Source organism: Vanellus vanellus (genome assembly GCF_965231255.1).
Source record: "Vanellus vanellus genome assembly, chromosome: 1".
Taxonomy (NCBI): Eukaryota; Metazoa; Chordata; class Aves; order Charadriiformes; family Charadriidae; genus Vanellus; species Vanellus vanellus.
Window position 1 is genome coordinate 137,246,165 of NC_138905.1, and position 22,723 is coordinate 137,268,887.

Consider the following 22,723-nt stretch of genomic DNA (forward strand, 5'->3'; position numbering starts at 1 on the left):
AGTGACCTGCTGACTCCTTCTTCAGCGTCAATGGAGAGAAAGAGGCCATTTGGAGGCACAATTTATCCAACAGACTTTAGAATGAGATGAACGTGCACCCAATGGACCTATTTTTCTCCATTAACTATAACAGGCGTCTCAGATAATTGGTTCATATTCAGTCAGGTGAATGATAGCCATAGGATCAGATTTTTTTTTTTTATTCCTAATGATCTTAGGGCGGCAGGGAGCTGTAGGCACTGTGTCTCTGAAAGATGAGCCTGTAATAATGATCAGCTCATACATTGTCGTAAAAACTTGGGCAACGCGTCACGGAAGAAAAGGAGGTTATTTTCAGGTGTAACATACATAGCAGCAAAATTCCTTGGTATTTTCATGTGGTGATGAATCATATACTGAGCATTTAAACTGGTTTGAGCCTACTTCTGAGAATAGCCTTTGGGCAGCACTGGAATGGGGACAGTTCAACTTGTGGTTGCATCAAGCCTTTGTCTTCTACATGACTCCTCTTGAACTGAATGCAGCTGCTACCGCTGCATTAAGCACACAACACTCACATAAAGGTTCAAAATATCCTCACATGCTGGCAGTACTCTTTGTCCATGTCCAACTGCCCTCACTGATTTCACCCACCCCCAACTTGTTAATTTTGAAAGATTTAGTTTGAACTTAGCTTAAACCTGTTTGGCCATGTTTGTGATACAATGGCATTAAGAGAATCATCACTGTGTTATGCAGCTACAATCTGCTTTCCCTGGCAAGATAAAGCTGTTACTGTTCTTTTTGTTGCTTAACCGCTGAGAGGATGGATCATAAAACAGTGCAAGGTTATTGAGAGTTTCCTTAATCATTTGTCCTGGCCCCAGACACAGTGATAATGTTGAAGATTTCCATTAGTATTTATGCAGCACTTGCCACAATAGTGTCTGTGACCCTAACTCAGAAAAACATTCCTTTTCAGAAGAGCTCTTGCACATGTGTTTAGCTTTAAGCAGAGGTTTGTGTCCCACGGTGGATGGGGACTGCAAGGCTGGGGCTTAAGGAAAGCAGTAATCTGGGTAAGCTTTCAGGATGTCCTTCTTGGTTCTGTGGGTGTGCTCAAGTGCAGAGTGAAATGCAAGCAGGAGTTTCCTCAGATTGAGCAAAATATGGATTATGATCAACCTTTATTTTTGCCTTCTCGTGCACACAAAATATTATGCACCATACACCTGTTTTCTCAAATAAAAATACTGATAGTTACTGATGGCCTATAAAAGAATTAATTTTGGGTCTTAGGCATGCATTTGTGCTGTGGATCCTCAAATAAATTTAGGACTTTAGAGGGCCTTCCTTTTACTATCGTATTCTAGACATCTTGTCTCCATTGTTCAAAATATCTCCAGGAGATCCTGAAACACAGCATTAATGCAAAGCCCATCTCTGTCAGGCTGGGAAGTTTGGCACTTGCAAAAAAGGGGGGTTCTGCAAACATGGGTTCTGCTGACTCACTCAAACACCAGTTGGAAAAGAGCAGGGTGTGTTTTCTTCGGCAAGAAACCTAGGAGCTTGTCAAGTATGGAGGAAAGGTGCAAACTGCTGAGCTGCAGCACCTGATAATAGACTGTCAATGCTAATTCTCAAGAAGGGGCCCAGTTTGAACAGCACAGAATATGTGTGGGATTGTGCATCTGTATGACTAACAGATATTTGACTAGCATAAATCAACGGGGTAATGAACTCAGTGTCCGACAAGCCAGCGTCCAAGGTGGGAAAGGCCACTGAATGTACCACTGCTTTTTCTCTTGTTCCTTTCCAATGCTAACTACTTTTAGGGTTTTTCTGGCATTCTGAGATTGCTAGGAAGAAGACAGATAGCCCATTATGGTTTCTTTTGGAAGGACAAAAGTTGTAATTATCCAAAAATCACAATGCTAACCCACGTTATCATTTCCTGATGTCAGTAATTTTGCTCATAGCCCAAAGAGAGGAAAACAGATATTCCTCTCTGAGTTGAAGAATAGTTTTGGAACATATGAGAGGTCAATGTTATGAAAAACATACAACTTCATTTAAATATGAATCTGATCTTTATCTCTGCGTATGGGATCCATTCTTAGATAAGATACTTAGAAAAATGATATTAAGACCAGCAGTAAGCTGAAGAGATAAGAATGAGCTACTTAAAACTACCATTTTGATATTTGTTATTGATGAGTCCTACACAAACATTTCTTGTAGGCAATAGCATTATGTATTAAGTTGACTACAGGGCATACATTTACAGGTACTGAAAGTTTAGGATGACATTTTGAGCTTTCCAGTGACATGGCTCCGCAGGTAATTTGTTCATTTTGGAGGGGTGTAAAGAACATTGCCCTGGCCCTTTCCCAACGGCCCCTTCTCTACTTTCTTTCTCTCTCAAGCCTTAATGTACATTTTAAGCTTTCTGGGGCCAGAAATCACAGTTTTGCTGCCTACGTGACCCACGCTAAGTGCAGTGAAGTCCTGATCCACATAGGTTGCAGACATTACAATCAACAACTACCACAGTGGTGATGGCTCACCCCAGCTGACTACTAAAATCTGGGTCAATGTAAGGGAAGTGGAGTGAGGGCATGGAAGGGAGAAGAATGCATGTTCTTCTGCACCAGAAGGCTGAACAGCTCAGCTTGAGGTAGGTCTCATTAGAATCCCACCTGGCAGAATATGGGGAAAGGAGTAAAGATAAACAACATAAAAGCACAATGGGATCCAAGCAGTACAAGATGTTGAAAGCAGTGGAGAACGGGAGGGGAACCTGGAAGCGAGGACTGTGGTTATCAGAGAAAACCTAAAAAAAGGGAGGTAGCGGTATCTGAGAAGTGTGACATAGCATGTGCAGATGACTACAGTCAGGAGAAACAGACTGACGGCGGCTCTGTTCCTTTTGCATTGTGTGAGGAGCTGGATCTCCCAAAAATGTCAGTGGAGGTTTGACCGCTCTCCATGCTTCCCCCTACTCCGTGGCTGAGTGTGGAGCTCCCCTCCTGTTCAAATGCTGATTTTAACTGTTGTGACTTTATATCCCTGTGAAATGAGATAAAGTCCTTGATCATCACATGAGGGGTAGGCTTGGGACATTGTTGAACCTAACACCTTCCTCCAGTTTCACATTTTGAAACTTTTATTCACCTTTCTGTACAAAGCTGCACCCTTCGAAGCAGGGATTTTCAGTCAGCCAGAGTATGTCTATATCTTAACAGGGCTTCAATTTAAACTGCAGTATATGAAAGAAGTCTCCACATCTGTGCAGTGCTAATAGGCCTATGGCCCATCATCTACGGTATTATCTGAGACCATAGGAGGTTCTGTGTTTTCATTTGATCCTGTCTTTTTCAAAATGGGATGACAAGAAATCAATGCTTCAGAAGGATTTTGCGATGACACGCTCTTCAGTGCTGCTGTGTCGTAGCAAGAGGGTGCCTGACTGAAGCAGTTCAGTTTGCAGCGTCCGAGGCTGTAGGGCTGCGCCCTGATGGTGGGGCTGATGCACCTTCCACACTCTTTTCATTTTTTAAGCTTTTAGTTTTGAATGCTTTTAAGTTGTGGACAGCTACCTCTATGGTCAAAGCGTATAAGGATGAGGGGTGTCCTAGATGCCGAACAGTCTGTCCATGCTCTAGCAAGTGTTTAGAAGAACGTTTTAGGTGAGTGTTGAACTAGTCTCAAAGGAGTCAAACCAAACACATAAGGTGATCTTCACTTGTTCCTGTTTTGGTGCTTAGGTATATTGGAACAAAATTTGGTGCCTCTCTTCATATGTTTTATACCCCAGAGAGCTGCGGTGAGATTTGTTTGACCAAAGATCCACCACACTTCTTGTGATCTGGTGAGCCTGGGCTTGCTGGGCAGCCAGCAGAAAGATTTTCAATGTGATTTCAAATGAATCATGCTCTAAAAGCATCTATATTTCTCTATCTTGGCTATAGAGGGAGCTGAGAGTAACTATCTCACAGGCAAAATAGATATCCACAATGTAAAAACCTACAGCTATTTTGGGATTCAGCTCTCCTTTAAAAGCTAGCAGTGCCATCAGCTCACCATCTTGCCTAGTGTCAGCAGTGCTCAGAGGCAGACACCGTACTTTATCTCAACGCTGTTGTTGTTACGGGAAAGGGTATTGGGAAATTCTGTACTGGATAGGGATTCCTGTGAAGAAGTTATAAAGTCAGCTGTAAAATCTGCTCCCCCCAGGAAGAAGTCAAATATAATAAGAAGGGAGGCAATTATTCTGGCATTGTGATGGTAGGCAACTGGTGATCCCATCAAACTGCAGAGCTTGGATAGGTGTTAGGAAACACAAAGAGCAACAGATATACTTCAGGGTTGAAGAGCCCAGGCCACACTGAGCGGGGCTGGAGCTGACAGAGAACTGGTAACTCAGTTCCAAGGTCTCTGTGTGAGTTTTGGATGATCACGGTTTAATTAGGATACATTTCTGATGACTGCAGAGGGAATTCTGCAATTAGCACTGCTTCTTCCATTTCCTTTGACCGTGCTTCTCCAGTTTCCAATATATGAAAACCAGTATGAGAAGGCATAACCTGCACACGTAGGCAGGCTTTGTCAATACCACTATGATGCATCAATATCAGAGGTACATTTTTTTTAATTACCAGAATTCAAATACTATTGGAGATGTATTTTTGGTATAAAACTGACTTCTACTCATATAACTTGTTCCCCTTTCTATACAATAGTACTTGTGAAAGCATAAAGTTAGTTAATTTCAGTGTATTCAGTCCACGTTAAGGAATTGTATAGCTTTAAAAATACAAAAATCCCTAAAACAGTACAAATTCTTGCTTTAAATAAACCCAGAGACCTTTGCTTACCATGAGGAGGCACGTATACTTTTTCTGTACTCTTCCATCTTAGGTTTAAACCTTATTTTGCTTATATAACAATCATTAATAAAAACTCTTGGTATTTTAGTAAAAGAAATGGAAAAGCTAGTCCCAAACTACTGACCCTTACCAGAAGTACAAGGATATGTCTCCCAATTTACAGAATACTGTCATCTCATTTCACAGGTTCTCTGTAAACTCAGTCTAGTTTAGAAGTCTTGGATGCTGATTCAGATAGAACATCTTTTTACTACAAAGAGAGAAAAAAAGTGTTGTCAATAGTTAATAGAGTTCAGTTTTAATATCTTTGGTCCCATTACCATGCCAGCACGGGTTTTACACTTGCATGTTTTGCAAGGTCAAGGAGACAGTTTGTGAATGGGAGTGAATATAAGCTGTGGTTCTTAGAACAAACAAGTCTTGACGCATTGACCTCGAGCTGAATTTCAGCTTTCCAAGATCAGCAAAATTCTGGGTAACAGTTTGTAAAACTATCTTGAAATTCAGTTACTGGTGCTAAGTATTCACATTCCTTCTGAGCTGTCTGTCCATAAGTATTGAGATGGGCTTTCCAGTTTTCACCATATATGAAATATATGAGAAACCATTCACCTATGAAAACCAGCCATCTCTATAATGAAACATGGCAGCTTGCTACAGCACAATATAATGTTCTGTATAGGCACAAAAGACGAGCAAATAACTTCTTCTGAGTTAACTACATAGGGAATTTTAGGTCAGTGGAAGGTAATTACCCAAAAACGAACTTGGCCCGCGTGTACAGGCTAACATCTGTATTGTTGCAAAATAAATGCCACAGATGTTTCAATAACAAATAACAGATGCACTCAGTGCCTGGGTTTCAGATCTCATCTAAAAATGTTCTTCTTATAGGTGACCCTTTTCCCCCACCCCTTCCCCAGTCCTACACAGAGCACTCGTGTGCTACCAGCTCAGACTGCAGGCTGCTACACGCCTCGTACTGCCACTTTCTTATACTTCAGCTTTTGCTTTTAAGAACTGCCGTCTTATTTATGAGAGCTGGCACGGCAGCCCTATATTTGCAAGTCAAAAAGTACAGTCAACTGCATGAGCAGAGAGCGCGCAGCTGAGAGCACCAGCCCAGCGCAACACAGCCATTTGCAAAGATAACCTTTTACTTGGGTTGGAGGAAACGGTTTTCAGCAGATCTGGTGAGTCAGTGGAAACAAATACTCAAAGCCCTGATAAAGGCACAAACACAGATGTCGGGAAGCAGCAGCCAAAGCAACCAGTATTGTTATGGGGTGCTGTGCAATATTAAGTGTCTGTCGAACAGGTATCTTTGAAGTGAATGACAACTTTAAACTGATGGGGTTGGCCCTTGTAGGGAGTGTTCTCCCGTGGAAGCGAAGAATGGTCACGTACATCACACAGGTGGAAAGTGCAATGATTGCACTAACGCGGCTGCACAGCCACGGCACTGAGGCTGGATGGAGATCGTTTTGGCTGACTCCAGCACGACCAAAGCTGCAGTCAGGATGGGAAAGGGCAGATGCACCCTGCACTTTGCAGCACATTGAACGTTGCATTTGCCCGCCGTGTGGATGGGCCCTTGTACTTAGGGCAGCTTCCAGCGGTACCACCTGGCCATGCAGTGACATCTCATGGCTGGCACCAGCGTTTTGGCACTTGAGGTGGCACCAGTTGATCTCATTCAGGTTGTCTATGGGGGTGACCCAGGGTCCATGCTGGCACAGCTGGCCAGCTCAGGCACAGCAGCAGTGTGATATGAACATGAACGATGTGAACCAGCGATGTGAACCTGGTGTCTGGCAGGCGCCCTGGGCAGCCGGGACTCGGGGAGTACAGCCTGCATTTGTCAAACAGCTGTAGCAGCTGTGATGGAAAGGGTAAGGAAGTGGGCATCTCCCCTTCCCAATTTATATGGGCACAAATCCTGCAGATCAGTCTGGCACTGGGCACTGTCAAAGCCCGGGACATCTCTGTGTGCTCCTGTTTTCCCAGGTATTCTTAGCTGTCCTCAGTAACGTGCTGCCTTTTTTTTTTGTACAAGTGCTCCATGTGGTGCGCCGGGGACAGGCTGTAAAGGTACTGGCTTTCTGACTTCTCCCTTCCCTTCCAGAGGACATCTCTGTCAGCATTGGAGCGGTCAGAACAGCAGATCAGGAGAGCATCCAGCCTGGAAGAGCTGCTTCGCATCACTCACTCTGAGGACTGGAAGCTGTGGAAATGCAGGCTAAAACTCAAAAGTCTGGCCAATTTAGACTCCCGCTCTGCATCACATCGCTCCACCAGATTTGCTGCTGCTTTCTATGATATTGATACACTGAAAGGTAGGCGCAGGTTTGCAGCTGAATGATCAGGAATGTCCTTTCAGGACAACTGATTCTTAAACAGTAAAGGGTTAAGCACCAGGGGGTTCCTAGAGTACACCCATACTGGAAACAACAGGGCATTCACAGAAAATGACTTTGCATGAAAAAATGTCAGGCAACAGCCCCAGTACGCCTCCCTGTTTTGTTGCCAAATCAGGCTTATTGTTCTCTGTATACTCTCCAAAAGGAAAATGTATTATGTATGGATTCATCAGTCTGGCAGAAAGGAGGGCAAGTCAATGTGCAAAGAACAGGTTGGAATGAGTGGCTGAGGGGCTGGCAAGCAGCATCGTGCTAAATCTCAGAATTTGCTTGCAGGCAGGACAAACGAGAACTACTGCAGGCATAGAAATCCCTTCTTTTATTAGGTGTGCTCCGATATAAGGCACTGCATCATCATCAGCATCTGGGTGGGATTTGTACAGGAAGGAGGTATTGCCCCCATCTCCATCTATTGGAGGAAGTGTCTAAACTGGGAGGAGTGGCTGACACACCAGAAGGATGTGCTGCTTTACAGCATGACCTGGACAGGCTGGAGAGTTGGGCAGGGAGGAACCTAATGAAATTCAACAAGGGTAAATGTAGAGTACTGCATCTGGGAGGAATAACCCCATGCATCAGTACAGGTTGGGGGCTGACCTCCTGGAGAGCAGCTTTGTGGAAAGGGACCTGGGAGTCCTGGTGGACAACAGGATGACCATGAGCCAGCAATGTGCCCTGGCGGCCAAGAGGGCCAATGGCATCCTGGGGTGCATCAAGAAGAGTGTGGCCAGCAGGTCGAGGGAGGTCATTCTCCCCCTCTACTCTGCCCTGGTGAGGCCGCATCTGGAGTACTGCGTCCAGTTCTGGGCTCCTGAGTTCAAGAAAGACAGGGATCTGCTGGAGAGGGTCCAGCAAAGGGCTACGAAGATGATTAGGGGATTAGAACATCTTTCATATGAGGAAAGGCTGAGGAACTTGGGTCTCTTTAGTCTAGAGAAAAGACGACTGAGGGGGGATCTTATTAATGCTTTCAAATACTTAAAGGGAGGATGCCAGAGGGATGGGAGGAGTCTTTATTCAGTGGTGCCCATTCATAGGACCGAGGGGTAATGGGCACAAGCTTGAACATAGGAAGTTCCATCTTAACATGAGGAGGAACTTCTTCACTTTGAGGGTAGTGGAGCACTGGAACAGGCTGCCCAGAGAGGTTGTGGAGTCTCCCACTCTGGAGACATTCAAAGCCCGCCTGGACGCTGTCCTGTGCAACCTGTTGTAGGTGACCCTGCTCTGGCAGGGGGGTTGGACTAGATGATCTCCAGAGGTCCCTTCCAACCCTGACTATTCTGTGATTCTGTGATTCTGTGTCTCCAGAGAGGAGATCTTGAAACGACCAACCAATGCCTGAGTGCGGGGTATCACAATCTATTCCCTCACCTGGAGCAAAAATGAATATTGCTCCCTGTAGGTGAGAGACTTGAGAGGCATTATGTGTTCAGTGGTGTAAAATAAAGCATCAGCTACTATACTTTGGCCGAGCAAATGCATTTCTTACACAAAACCCCACTGTAGCCTAATGAAGGACAGACTGCGCTATCCTTCTTTGTTCAGTCTTTACCCTGAACTGATATGATCATACCACTTTCCTTTTGGGAAATCAGATATTGCTGATGCTGTTCCAATACCACTTTTACAATAACCACAGCCGCTTTGCACACCATTACTCAGCTAAATTATGGCTGAGCAAAGGCCTGAATTTGCATCTCTGAGCCACAAAACAGAAATGCAGACATGAACGCCAGTCTGAACAGGGTTTTCACATGGCAGGCATGGGTTTAAATTTCTCATAGAAATTTTGTACCAAAAAAAGCTAAATCTAATACACACTGGAAGAACAATTAAGAGGGCTTTAATTAATGATAAACATTTTGTTTATCCACCTTTAAAAGTCTTCACAGAAACATTAACAATCCACAGCCCTGTATTAGAAGTAGCGTCAAATGCTGTAATTCTCTACTCGCTATTGCTCATTTAGCAACCACCAGCATTTCTGACAAATTAAAATTTTCATTTCGTCAAAACAGCAAGACAACAGACGATGTTATAAAGTGCTACTGAGGCAGTGCATTGCAATATGCAATGGACTTTTTTCAATGGCAGAATAGTGTAACTGTTCAGCTAATGAAGTCCAATAACTACAGTCATATAGATGTAATTTTTCTTCTTGGAACAGCTGTTAGGTCACTTCCTACTTTCCCTTTAAAAGTCTAATTCTAGGCACAGAGATGTGAGCTTTCTTATTCAAAGTCAAGCCACTGAAATTTAAGTTAAAAAAAGCCTATTGGGTCATCTTCTCCATTCTTCCATCCAAAGTGGAATTACCTCAGGAGAAAAACTACTTTTGTTCTAATATCTTAATATGTTCAAGGTACCAAAGCTCCTTTTAAAAAATTAAGCCTATAAACATGTATTTCTTTCCCACACCCTTTCCAGTCATTAAGCATTGACCTTTTTGCCAAGGCCATCTGTTTTCTTTTAATAAAGTGTTTTGACAAGGAGACTGGATCAAGGCTCCTCGTTGTTTCACTGCTAGACCATCTTCCACAGCACCCCAGACTCCAGCAGGACCAGCTCAGGATTTTGTTCCTCTTCTCCAGAGCTTTAATGATTAATTCACTGAAAGCTAGCGCCACCCCATCTAACCACAGCCTCCCCTGAGCAGCTCAGCTCACCTAGGACTGCAGTGCTTTCAACCTTGAGTCTGTATAGGAGCCAAATTTCTCAGGACATTCCCTGTGCTCCCTCATGGAAAAGATCAGTGTGACCACGGTGCTTCTGAGGAAAATGTGACATCCACTTTGACCACCACTCCCTATAGCAGCCCTTCTGCTAAAGAAGTGGTTAATAAAGTGAGGACGTGGGCAGTTGTAAAGGTCATCATCGCCAACACTCATTGAAGTGACATCTGAAGTGATTACACGCACATACCTTAATGAGTTTGGCAAACACTTTATTTTCTATTTTAAGGCCTAGGATTGGATTGCTTTTTTGATAGACTAACACTGCTCTAGAAGAGTCTATTGATTTTAGTGATTCTTCTCTCAATTTATGGTGTAAAATCAGAACCGGGGCCCCAAGCTCTTATTTCTTGTACTTTTTGCGAGACTGGAAAGTGGAGTGAATCAACCCCGGGGGAGGACTTTGCAGGAATAAACAAACTGATTTAAATATACATAGTCAGTTGAAGAAGAAGTTATAAATAATAAAAGGAAAGTCAGCTAGGAAAGAGAAGACAAATGTTTATCCAAAGACAAAACATAGTATTTAGATTAAAAGTCTTCCAGAATTATTTTCTTTTTTTTTTTTTTTTAACTTCCCTGTAAATGTATGCACTGCTTGCACAATAGTAGGGGAGGCAGACGACATTGGAAGAGAAAGCAATTTTCTTAATAGCATAGAAGTTGCTTTTGATCTTTCAGAAGCCTGCTGGAGGGGGACAGGCAGGAAAAATGTTTTTCATAATTTTAAGCAGGACTTAAAGCATAAGCATTGATGACTCTCGAGTAATTCCATACCTTGAATCAGGTAAGCAAAAACTAAAAAAATCAAGGCCTTCGCTTAACAAGACTCGAGATAATATCATGTAAATGTCACGACTGTCTCCCTCTGGTTCAGCCAGTTAATGCATTATTCCTTCTCACAGCCAGAATTTGACAGATCAGTCTAAAATAAATTACTAGTCGACAACAATCCAGTATTTGAAAGATGTCACAGTGTTTTGAATAAATAAATCATGCTTGAATTCATATTCCTGCTATTCAAACTCGAACCCCTGAGGGTACTGAGGTGTGAGAGTGTTTGTCTTGGATTTCATTAGACATTTTGGAAACGGTGCTCGCTGGCTGACATCCAGTAGGAGTACTAATACTCTCTGACCAGAATCTGTTAATCATTAATGTGCTTTTGCTGTCAGGCCCAGGCTCTACTGGGTCTGCAGTGGGGTACATGCGAGGAGAGGATAAAATGACAATAAGGAGGTCTACCCTGGAGAAAAGGAGAACAGGGTGTGGGCCAGCTTTCTCAGACAGAGGCCGTGGAGCTGACTCTTGGCCAGGGGAAAATCAATGCAGCTCTACTTAACCCACTGGAATTAACAGAGCTTTCGGTCATCCGCATTGAAAGCTAAAGGCGAATAAATGCAATGACCTCTCTGCCAGTGCAGCTGGGGCAAGTTACTGGGATAATTTTGCACTCAGACTCTCTCTGGTCCTCAGATCAATCCAAGTAAGTGCAAATCGATCCAAGTAAGTGCAAATGGCCTGCCAGCACTTCATTTTTATTTATATAATGCTTCTGCCTCACTAATCAGAGGTTTAACTTTGCCATGATTGCTCATAAAAAGAGTGTTTTCTCCAGTCATAGATGAGGAATGGCAAAAGACTCAATGTGTGCCGAGGGAAACCTGTGTGGAAGTTGCCAAGGAGCTGGGTACAACAACCAACAAATTCTTCAAGCCTCCCTGCGTGAATGTGTTCAGATGCGGAGGCTGCTGCAACGAGGAGAGTCTGAACTGCATGAATACAAGTACAACTTACGTGTCGAAAACGGTAAATGAGGCTATTCATCTGCTTTCTTTTTACCCTGGTGCTCCGAGAAGGGAGGGGAAAGAGGATGTTTGGTTTCTGAGATCCTGTTATGAAAGATCTGTCTGCACTATCATAACAAACAGCAGAATTAATTTTTTATCCCCGTGGAGTGAATGCAGGCATGTGCAATAGCATTTTATGTTCATGTTGCATTATTAAAAATGGATGTATATGTGCTGAGATGGAAAATCAGGCCCTGAGAAAGTGACGGCAGGCTCATGTGATGTTAAGGAGTTTAATCCTTCTTTAATGTACCGTTACTTGGACCCAGGACTTCTTGAGCGTACTGCCTCATGGGAATCCTCTGCACCAAAGGATTAAGAGAGACTCTGGGAAATTTTGGTGTGTAAGGCCAGGAGTCTGAGAGCTCCATTTTCAAAACTGCTGTCAGTGCCAAAAAGGCTGGCTAACAATTTTGGGTGTGCAGTTTTGCGAGCCTAAAAAGGGAACATTTTCAGCATGAGAGGACAGATGCTGTCAATTTGAATGCCTCAGGACCTGACTGTCCCAAATCACAAGTCACTTTGGAAAAGAAAGGCTTAAGCCAGTAGTCGGCTACTGCTTAGGTGCAACAGGCAACAAATACCGGGTCTTTAATAACCGGTGCCAAAAGGGGAGCACAGAGTAGCCAGAGAGCTTCTTTCTGTAGACTCCCTCTAGCGTCTTTGTACAGAGATCCCTTGCTCCAGTGGGTGACTGAGCAGAGCTCCAAGTTTAGTACTTTCAATCAGCTCTACAGATGAAACCATCTGTGTTCATACCTACAGCAGGAGCACAGGAGGCTGGTCCTCTTAGATTAACCTTCACCTTCTGCATCCTTACTTATAGTTGATAAAATCTTTTGACCTGGAGTAATATATTAAACTCTAGTTATTAAAAAGAATTTTCTTTAAATCAGATTTTTTTTTTTTTTACAAAGATTGAGGGTAGTTGTTTTACAAAGAAAATTCAAGTCCTCATGGGCAGTAGGTCTGATTCACTTCTGTATTTGTTTCAGGTTTGTTGGAATGTAGTTCCACCATGTCTGGTTATACTGGAATACACTTGGAGTAAAATAAATGAGGGCCCATCCTTCTTGCGTCAATGTTCATTAATTGCTTTCATTCCACACAGAAAGAGAAAGCTTTTATGAGCTGTTGACCCCACACAAAAGACATCCGATCGGTTCAGGAGCTAGGTCAGGCTAAAAAGTATTTATTTATTTATGTGGTTTTGGAGCAACAGGTCATAAGTTTGTTGAAAAACTGCAGTTCTGCAGACTGTAACATTCCTTTAGCATCCTTCAGAATAACCATTCCCTCAAAAGCCGCCAGCTAAGTTCCATTCCTGGATACACCAGCGTCAGCCCAGATTTACTCGTCCAAAATGAATGGAATTACTCCCATATTAGTGAGAGCATTTTTTTTCCTGGTATAAAATATCCACTGAAGGATATTCATGCCACCTAAAATTAGATGCTGTGACACCTAAATTTAAATGACTAAACAGTCAAGCTTAGGAGTATTTCTCATCCCCTGGATGCAGTGTTAAGCCAAGACACGCTGGCATGCAAAGATGTTACCCCCAGTATTAGGATGATATGGTTTAGCATCAGTACTTAACAAGGGAAAGTGTAGGGTCCTACATCTGGGCAGAAACAACCCCAGGTTCCAGTATAGGATGGGGAGCTACCTGTTAGAGAGCAGTGTAGAGGAAAGGGACCTGGGGGTCCTGGTGGACAGCAGGATGACCATGAGCCAGCACTGTGCCCTTGTGGCCAAGAAGGCCAATGGCATCCTGGGCTGTATTAGAAGGGGGGTGGTTAGCAGATCGAGAGAGGTCCTCCTTCCCCTCTACTCTGCCCTGGTGAGACCGCATCTGGAATATTGTGTCCAGTTCTGGGCCCCTCAGTTCAAGAAGGACAGAGAGCTGCTGGAGAGAGTCCAGCGTAGGGCAACTAAGATGATTAAGGGAGTGGAGCATCTCCCTTATGAGGAAAGACTGAGGGAGCTGGGTCTCTTTAGTTTGGAGAAGAGGAGACAGAGGGGTGATCTTATTAGCGTTTATAAATATATAAAGGGGGAATGTCATGAGGATGGAGCCAGGCTCTTCTCAGTAGCAACCAATGATAGGACAAGGGGTAATGGATTCAAGCTGGAACACAAGAGGTTCCACTTAAATTTGAGAAGAAACTTCTTCTCAGTGAGGGTGACAGAGCACTGGAACAGGCTGCCCAGGGAGGTTGTGGAGTCTCCTTCTCTGGAGACATTCAAAACTCGCCTGGACGCCTTCCTGTGCAACCTCATCTAGGTGTTCCTGCTCCGACAGGGGGATTGGACTAGATGATCTTTTGAGGTCCCTTCCAATCCCTAGCATACTGTGATACTGTGATACCCCATGCTTTGGTTTTCATGGGAAGGAAGATGGCTTGGGATGCGGGGAGGTTGTGTGGGTCACTTCCACAGCTCCCACATGTAGCTGCCCAAGGAACCAGAGGTTCCACAAGGCTTCTCTGAGATCACCCTAAACAATTTGGATGCACTGAAGGTAGGCTGCTTGGTTCCTTAGGCTTGTGCTACAGTCAACAGAGAGACATTTCCAGGATGATTCCCTGCAGGAACCCAGCTGAAGCAGAATGAACTCTCCTCTATTTACTCCTGTTTCTTCCCTCTCTGTGAAGGCTGTGGGGGTTAAGTCAGGCCCCTAAAGACGCATGTTGTGATTATACTCTAGGACAGTTAAATAGCTGTCTCCATAAGTGGTTGAGATTCCACAGATAATATAACTGAGAACAAAGTTCCCAACACCTGTACCTTTTCCATTTGGCCCTAGCATCCAGAAGAGGCTTTTGAGTGCATTTGCAAATACTTTTGAATGGTCTCAGGTGTTTAATAGCTGGTAATACAGCACTGGGACCACCGTTTTGGCAAGTTCCTACCTTGGTGGGAATTGCTTATTCTTCAAAACCCTCAGCGCTCACCTGCTCGTTTATACCTATGGTAACTATCTCTTGAAAGGAGCACGGGCGGGGCACGTGGTGGGAAAGGACAAGAGGTTTTGATTTAAAAATCCAAATATTAACTGTGTAATGGAAACTGAAAAATAAATGTTATTTCACCCACCTAGCTCTTTGAGATCTCAGTTCCCTTGACAAGTGTTCCTGAGCCTGTGCCAATCAAAATTGCCAATCACACAGGCTGTAAGTGTCTATCAAATACCCAGCGCCATCAGTATGCCATCATACGAAGATCCGTCCAGAACCCGGAAGAAGATGGGTAAGCTCCCTCTTTTACAAATGGCTACCCATGTTGTGCAGTTCGAAGCAGGAAAATGATTTTGTTCTGATTTGGTCATTACAATGGTCCCTTCACTTTCTGTTATCCCAGCAGTTTTTCCAAATATTTTGATTATCACTCAGGGTTAGAAAGCTACAACTAAACCTGGTGCATTATAAGTGAATGGACACCAGACTCCAACAAACAGCAGGCTAGTTCAGCAGGATCTGGAGTCATTAAGACATTTAGGTGCCTGAGAGTGGGCTCAAAGTGCACATATTAGCACTATGCTCCACTGGAATTATTTGGGTCTGTGTGCATAGACTTACTCAATCTGACACGGGCAACTCTGCCTGCACGTTACTTAGCCAGGGCACACAGAGTGCTGCGGTCAAGCTAAAGCCCTCTGAAGAGGGACTTTTTACAGGGGTATGTAGTGATAGGATGAAGGGTAATGGTTTCAAACTGGAAGAAGGTAGACCTAGAATAGATATTAGGAAGAAACTTTTAACTCTGAGGGTGGTAAGGCACTGGAACAGGTTGTCCAGGGAAGTCATGGAAGCTCTCTCCCTGGAGGTGTTCAAGGCCAGGCTGGATGGGGCTTTGAGCCACCTGGTCTAGTGGGAGGTGTCCCTGCCCATGGCAGGGGGGTTGGAACTAGATGATCTTTAAGGTCCCTTCCAACCTAAACCATTCTATGATTCTATGATAATTCACAGCATGCTGGGTCAGGATCAGTGTAAACCATGGCTTTGCACTTTCTGGTCCAGTCCTGGTTTGCATCTGTCAGGCTCATTGGCTGGGAAAAGGGATCTCACGTCTAACTTCAAAACATGGTATAAAATACCTGTAGTTCTGGTGAGAACAGGCTACATTAATTTAAAAAATACTCTAGAAACACAAACTGGAAGTCAGCTCAGATGTCTCTGTCTAGCCTCGCACGTAGGCTTGCCCCTATAACTGCCCTTCAGTTAGACATCTGGGCTGGGGGAGAGGAGGCATTGTAGCAAACCCACTCCAGGCCTCACTCAGCCTGCTGGCCGCTCTGAATCCTCTTCCTACACAAATACAGAAGAACCTCTGCCTTCTTCCAGTTTGTTAGCTCCCTTCCCAGAGCCAAGTGCCTAAAAGTCAAACCAGCCCCTCTGACCCTGAAAACAGTCCACTGTACATCCTTAAGCACAGGCAAATTTAAACTGGAGCTGCACTTGCTGGCAGCATGGCAAAATTGAATAGTTACACAGAATGAATACTGTAAGACAAAAGGGTACCCTGGGTGGGATGGAGTTGTGTTATAGAAAAGCGGACCTGTGAAACCGTAGCTGTTTCCTAGGGATGTAATCTGAAATGCATGCCGTACCCGCTCCCTCTAGTTGCTGGGACCCAGACAGCTCAGCCCTATCAGCAAAACCATCCAGTCCCAACGTTTTCTGCTTGCAGCAGTAATGCACACAGGTGCTGTACCTTCACGCAGTACAAGTGGCAGAGCCAGCATACCTGCAGGCTCATTTTGCCAAATGACAACACTGATGCGCCTACTTTTTTTTTTTTTATTCCTATCTTAAATTTTTTTCTTCTTCTTCTAGATGCCCTTTTACCAACAAACTTTGCCATAATGGATGGATCTGGGACAGTGACAAATGTGAATGTGTTGTAGATGTGCAGCACCCCAACAGACGAGAAGGTAAAGATTAAATTCCAAATGGACACTTTTGCGTATTGTCTCCAGGCTGCTTGTGTTTCATTTTGGTTTTATTCCATTTTTTCATGAGAGTTACAGTTGATAGCTTGATTCCACATCCCTAGATAGACTTGGCTTATGGCTTTCAGGTGGCAGAAACTCACCTGAAAATAAACACTCATGTAGTCATCCTCATCTCATGGTTTTTGCTTGGACGTTTTACTCCCTCTATATTGACAACCTGAAAAGGAAATAGTAAAGTATTAAAAAGAGTTAGTGAAGTAGACACCTTGGATATTTTTTTATTTTACATGGGCCTTAAACTGTATGATGGACTTTAGGGAAAAGTTTCTAACTGTAGAAAAAAAATATGACCTGGAATATATTGCACAGGGATGGTGCTGAACCTTTATTGTGGGAAATTCTTAAGAACAGACATATCAGGAATATGAACTTTCAAAATATTTTACTATTTTTTATGATAATACTGAGGTATTTAGAAAACTTTCAAACTGATGTGCCCTACGTACCCAGGAGTATACAAGTATACACTTTCAGGTCTCTGGAAGGAAATGGAAGAGGGTAAAATTAGTAGAAGTTTACACTACTTCCCTTCTCGTTCAGTTTTTCTCAGAAAACCTTAATCTGTCAAAGAAATTTGCAGGAAATATTCTGGAGGCTGTGTAAGTCTAAAGATACTTACTAGCAGTAAACGTTAAGAGAAGTTAAAATTTCTCCAAGCCCTGTATGAGATTTTTTTAAAAATTGTTTTTCTCATGGAATTGTACTGGTCAAAATAAAATTATTATAGCAGTAGAGCAGACAGAGACAGAAGGAAGCGCTGTCTTTGTCGTTTAACCTACCTGCAGCAAGCGAAAGAATAAAAAATTCAAGGCAACAATAAAAGTAAGCTGGCAAGCAATTCCTAGACGAGCAAGCTACAATAAAACTAAATAACCTCATAAACTGGTCTGTTGATTACAATCTCCTACTGTTAATAAGCAAGAGATCCGTTGTGTAGTGGCTTCTGTAGGATCTGTTCTCATTCTGGATCAGATCATTTGACCATCAGGTTATGTAGTTAAGCTCTAATTAGACTTTTCACTCAAGAAAGGATTAGTACTCTCTGTTTCAGAGTACGCCTAAAGGACTGTGTATAGCCAGAGCCCTCCCAACTGTTAGCCTTTTGTAAGGTCAGCTTGGAGCACTAAAAATTGTGGCTTGTTGAATTGCAGCTTTTGTTGCCATAGACTCAGCATTTCCTCCGATAAAATATCATTCTCTGCAGTACATTGTGTTTGGCAGTGGCTGGGATAAAATTAACTTAAGATCTTAACTGTCTTTGAGGTTGAAACAAAGTGAGACTGAAACACTCTACACCGCTTCACACATGCCAAGCTTTATCACCCCAAGGAAGGGGTTTGTCTTCCAAGAATTTGGGGCAGATTCCTTCCTCCCTTCCAAGAGGACTTGGACTTTATTCTGTCTGGATATTGGTTTTCCAGCATTAAGAAAATAATAATGAAGGTTTCTTTCAAGTAACATGCAAGCCTTTTCCGGACACTGAGATCAGAGCTGAGGCTGCAGAGGTCGCGGATGCAGGTTACATTCCACACTCCGTAGGTTAAATCCAAGAGCTAATTGTAAAACTGCAGGAAATTACCTTCCCAATGACACATTATGTGCCATGACCTTTAACCGGGGATGTGCTGCTTGCATTTTAATAAAGCTTTCACAAAATGTGTTCCCTTTTTGCTAGGATTAGCCTCATATTGTTACTCCAGATGTGTATTTTGAGGGAAGATAGATGAGGTATTAGACAGTGCGTTCACTTGGCTGGGGTTTTGTTTCTGAAGCAAAGTATTTCCTACTTTCTTTAACTGACAAGTGTGCATATGCGCCTTATCAAAGCGCTAGACCAGCCTGCACCTTACTAGACTTAACATTACTTTTGCAAAAATTTCCAAAGTATATGGATAATGAAGTACATTGAGTAGCGCATGTGACAGTTTGCATAAATGTGCATTTTTGTCATGAGTACAGACTAAATCCTTTTGGAGATTTTCTTTTTCAAACCTGCTGTCCAGTAAAGATTTGTGCATTCCAAAACCAAACACTAGGCCCTTTTAATATACAGCCCCAAAATGAAATATTTTTATGCAGAGTTCAACCCACAAGAAACAGCAGTGTTAGAGTATGTGAAATAGTGAGCACAATCGTCTCATGTCCTTTTCTGCACTGTCAGTTACAAGAGAAATTCTGAAGAGTAGAATCTATCAGAGGGAACATGTGTGAGCCCTAGTGATTGCAAAGAAAGAGTTGGTCTCTTCAAAAGAAGGATTCAGACATGTAAAGCTTACCACTAAAAGTTGTATGTGTTATTGCAGGACTCCCTCCTCTTGCCGAGCTGGCCATGTGTGGACAACATATGGAATTTGATGAAGAAAATTGTGAATGCATCTGTAGACAGAAGTGTCCCACAGATTTCTTTCAAAGTAAAGAGAACTGCAGCTGCTATTTGTGTAGGGAGAGCCAGGAGAGCTGTGCTCTAAAACACAAGATATTTCATGCTGAAACTTGCAGGTGAGTGTTCCCTGTCATTCAGTGTCTACGCTGCTGGATCTGAATTAGCTTGAGTAGATGCTGCAGGCGTAAGTGCTGAATTAGCTAGGAGGTCCACCCAGGATAAAATACCTGGCTGCAGTTAGGGAGATAATAATAATAGAGATGATGTTTACAATACTTCATAGAACGAGGCTAAGGTTTATTTAATTAACATGCTTTAAAGAAATCTGGACAAGGACGCTATTCAATTACCAATATTTATTTCTTCCCCCCCCCCCTCAATCTTAAGGGAATGATTGTTAAAACTGTGCTACAACTGAAATTATTGTGTGACACAGGAGATTTAGTGACGTACCGAGTCCAGCATTTGTAGGTAGGTAGAACCTATCCTGTGTTCTCTGTCACAGCCAGATGCAGACTCACGGATGTCTAGGGACAAAAGCTCCCTGAGTCAGCACCCACACACTTCATTCCTTATTCGGTTCATTCCTTATTCAGTTTGTCCTCAGAACAAGTGATTTTCTAGAGCTAATGCAATTTTGTACACATATGAAGCTCTGACTCCCCTGAGAAGCTGGAAAATTGTTCTGGGGCTGTTAAACTCCATGCATTTCCCTAATCCTTTCGCGTAACCAGTTTTGAGATTTCTCTGGCAAAACTTTGATAGAAAATACCCTTTTAAAATACTCCTTTTTCATGTCTTAGTTTATTTTCAAAAATTTCCTTCTCAGAAAGCCTTGGCCACATGTAGAGATCCAGGAGCATGCAGGAGCTCTGTCTGAAACCTTATGTAAGGATGGTGAGCATCCAGTTTCTCTGGGTACCTTAGCAGAGCTGCACTTCACTGAATGGTCACACATAGCGTCCATTCTCATGGGCTTTGTAGGTTCATTCATAGAGAAGAAGCTGTAGAAGTAACCTTTGGGGCTTTAGGTTCAGCTTTGAAAATACGGACAAGCATAAAATAGTTGACAAGAAGTACAAAAATAGTTAAAGAATCAGCTGAGCTGAAAGCGAGCATGAGACACTTGGTCACTGATGTGTTGCAGATAGGTGGGAGGTGATCAATGCAATCATTTGTTTATGAGTTTGGTTTATAGAAATTGCTATAATCTGGAGACAGGACTTTTATGCCCAGTATTGCTGGAGGACCAAAGCTGAAGTGTCAGGTGAGCTAAAGTACTTCACAGATCTGAGAGCAGCACTATCTACCGCTGACACTCTGGACTTCAGTGCTCACAAGAAATGACAGCATTGCTTAGGTCGTGACTGTGGACAAATGGACAACAGCAAGACGTGTTGCTGTAGACAAGAAGTGTCAGGCAGTAAAGTCTTGTCTCCCTGTGTCGTAGGGTGTCAACGCTTTCCCAAACGTTGTCCAGAGGGCATTGTGGTGTTCAGTGATGAAAAAGTTGAGGACTGTAACAGTGAGGAATTATCACATTACAATTCTTCTCTCTTTTTGCTTTTTTTCTCCTTTACCAAACAGCTGTGAGGACAAATGTCCATCCCAACCCAGAACATGCCCAACTGCAAAACCAATGTGTTCCAGGCATTGTCGTTGTCCGAAGGAAAAGAGAGGTTCCCACGGGTCCCAAAGCAAAGAAACTCCTTGACTGAGCTTCCCCTATTCACCGAAAACCCACTGCTTCGCAAAGTAGCTGTCATTGACTTTCAAACAATAGTAAACATGAACATCTTCCACATTAATAGCAGGAGAATGAATCCACTCGGCATTTATTTATTAGAGTAATCACTAACTGCAGGTGAATCCTCTGGGACATCGGCAACGGTCCTCTAAGAGGTTGAATTGCTGGCTGCGTGGAAGAAAGAGTGGAAAGCACCAGTTCATTGTTACGTTATGGAAGCTGAAGCTGGTATATTGGTACCAAAGGCACAGTCACCAGCTGGTCTTTCAGAGCCTGAGACTAGATAATCTTAGCCTCTGAATCCCTAGCTAATGCAGCTCCTGGGTGAAAATTTCTTCAGAAATTCAGTGTACAGGATTTGGCTTCTAATAGGATCAGCACTGAGTTATTTGATCTACTGTCCAGCTTTGATTATCATTTTGAGTTTATTGTACAACTACTGTCAGATGTGCCATATTTAAGTGTATATAAGAAAATAAATACATCAGTTATTCGAGTGGTTTTGATTTTTCTCTCTGTTATTTTAAAACTCTGCCCAACAAAAAGAAAATGAGCAAAACCCCAAAGCCATGTCAAATACAGCCGCCTTGTGTTTGTCCCACTGGAACTGGCTTCTGCCCAAACCCAGGTCGAAACAAGGTCACTTGATCCAATAGTTTCAGTAAAGAAGAATCATTTTTCCCATGTCTGCCTGACAGCCATGTGTAATTTATTTATTTGTTCCCGGTGTAGCGTGTTAATCTCCCTAAGGGGATAACAGCCACACTAGCACTGACTCTTCAGTGATTTTTGGAAAGGCACCGTTCACTAAACGATGGTTTTCCTTTTAGCTTACCATGCTATAAAAATATCTCCTTTGCACTGAAATTCCTTTCACCAGTGTGAGGCCTGAGTAAAAGTGTTTTAACCAAATCAAGTACAAGGACAGCATTGTTTTCTGAGCCACTGAAGTCTGGGCTGAGCCTGTCCAGAGAAAATACCATGAGCAATAATGCTGAACTGGAAGTGATAGTTTCAACGACTGAATCATTTTTTCCCCTTTGCTGAATTCTGCAATTCTACATGAAGGGAACAGAGCAAATGAAACAACTGCTACAGAGATGGAAAGCTTGACACAACACAGGGTTGTTGTGTCAACGAAAACAACATAGAAAACGGCTTTTTGATATGCATCTGAGATTTTTTTACATTCATATAGGGAAAAACTACATTGCTTTGAAATAAAATTAGAGCCAAATCCTGAGAGATTGATTGAATTGTTGGACAAAGCACCAAACAATTTAATGCGTCTTTTGTGCGGGTGAGGTGTTTAGGATTCCACCCTGGGTGACTGCTCTGAGTGCCTCCTAAGCTGTCTGTGGTGTAGGTCTGTGCAAACATACTGGCAGGCTGGTTTTGTTATCTGTGCCAGGAAATGGCCTGGGATCCTCCGACCAAGCAACGTGGTCTGACCCGTGAGCGTACTGGGTGGAGCCCCTGCAGCAGGGTTACCTACTGGTCTGCACTGGGCTTGCCTGCTAAGGGTTTCCTTCCAGAGCGAAGGCCGTGTACAACAAGCGTGTACTCTGCACGGACATGAAGGGGAATGTGACCCCAGCGCGAAACCAGGTGAACCAGCTTGGCAGCAGAAGCACAGCCTTACATTTCCCTCGCTCCTCCGAGAGGCTCTAAATTCAGACACGTGTCCACAGTGGGTGAAGTCC

The 22,723-nt window shown here is 43.2% G+C and overlaps 1 protein-coding gene across 1 annotated transcript in view; it reads left to right on the forward strand.

Moving 5' to 3' along the window:
• Positions 1-21,510, forward strand: part of VEGFD (vascular endothelial growth factor D) — a 33,281-nt gene extending 11,771 nt beyond the window's left edge. Inside the window, exons 2-7 of the mRNA XM_082486056.1 lie at positions 6,994-7,204; positions 11,642-11,832; positions 14,977-15,125; positions 16,712-16,809; positions 19,194-19,389; positions 20,861-21,510. Coding sequence (XP_082342182.1) covers positions 6,994-7,204; positions 11,642-11,832; positions 14,977-15,125; positions 16,712-16,809; positions 19,194-19,389; positions 20,861-20,987 — 972 coding nt within the window. The 3' untranslated portion in view covers positions 20,988-21,510. The remainder of the gene's footprint in view (positions 1-6,993; positions 7,205-11,641; positions 11,833-14,976; positions 15,126-16,711; positions 16,810-19,193; positions 19,390-20,860) is intronic.
• The last annotated feature ends 1,213 nt before the right edge of the window (positions 21,511-22,723 follow it).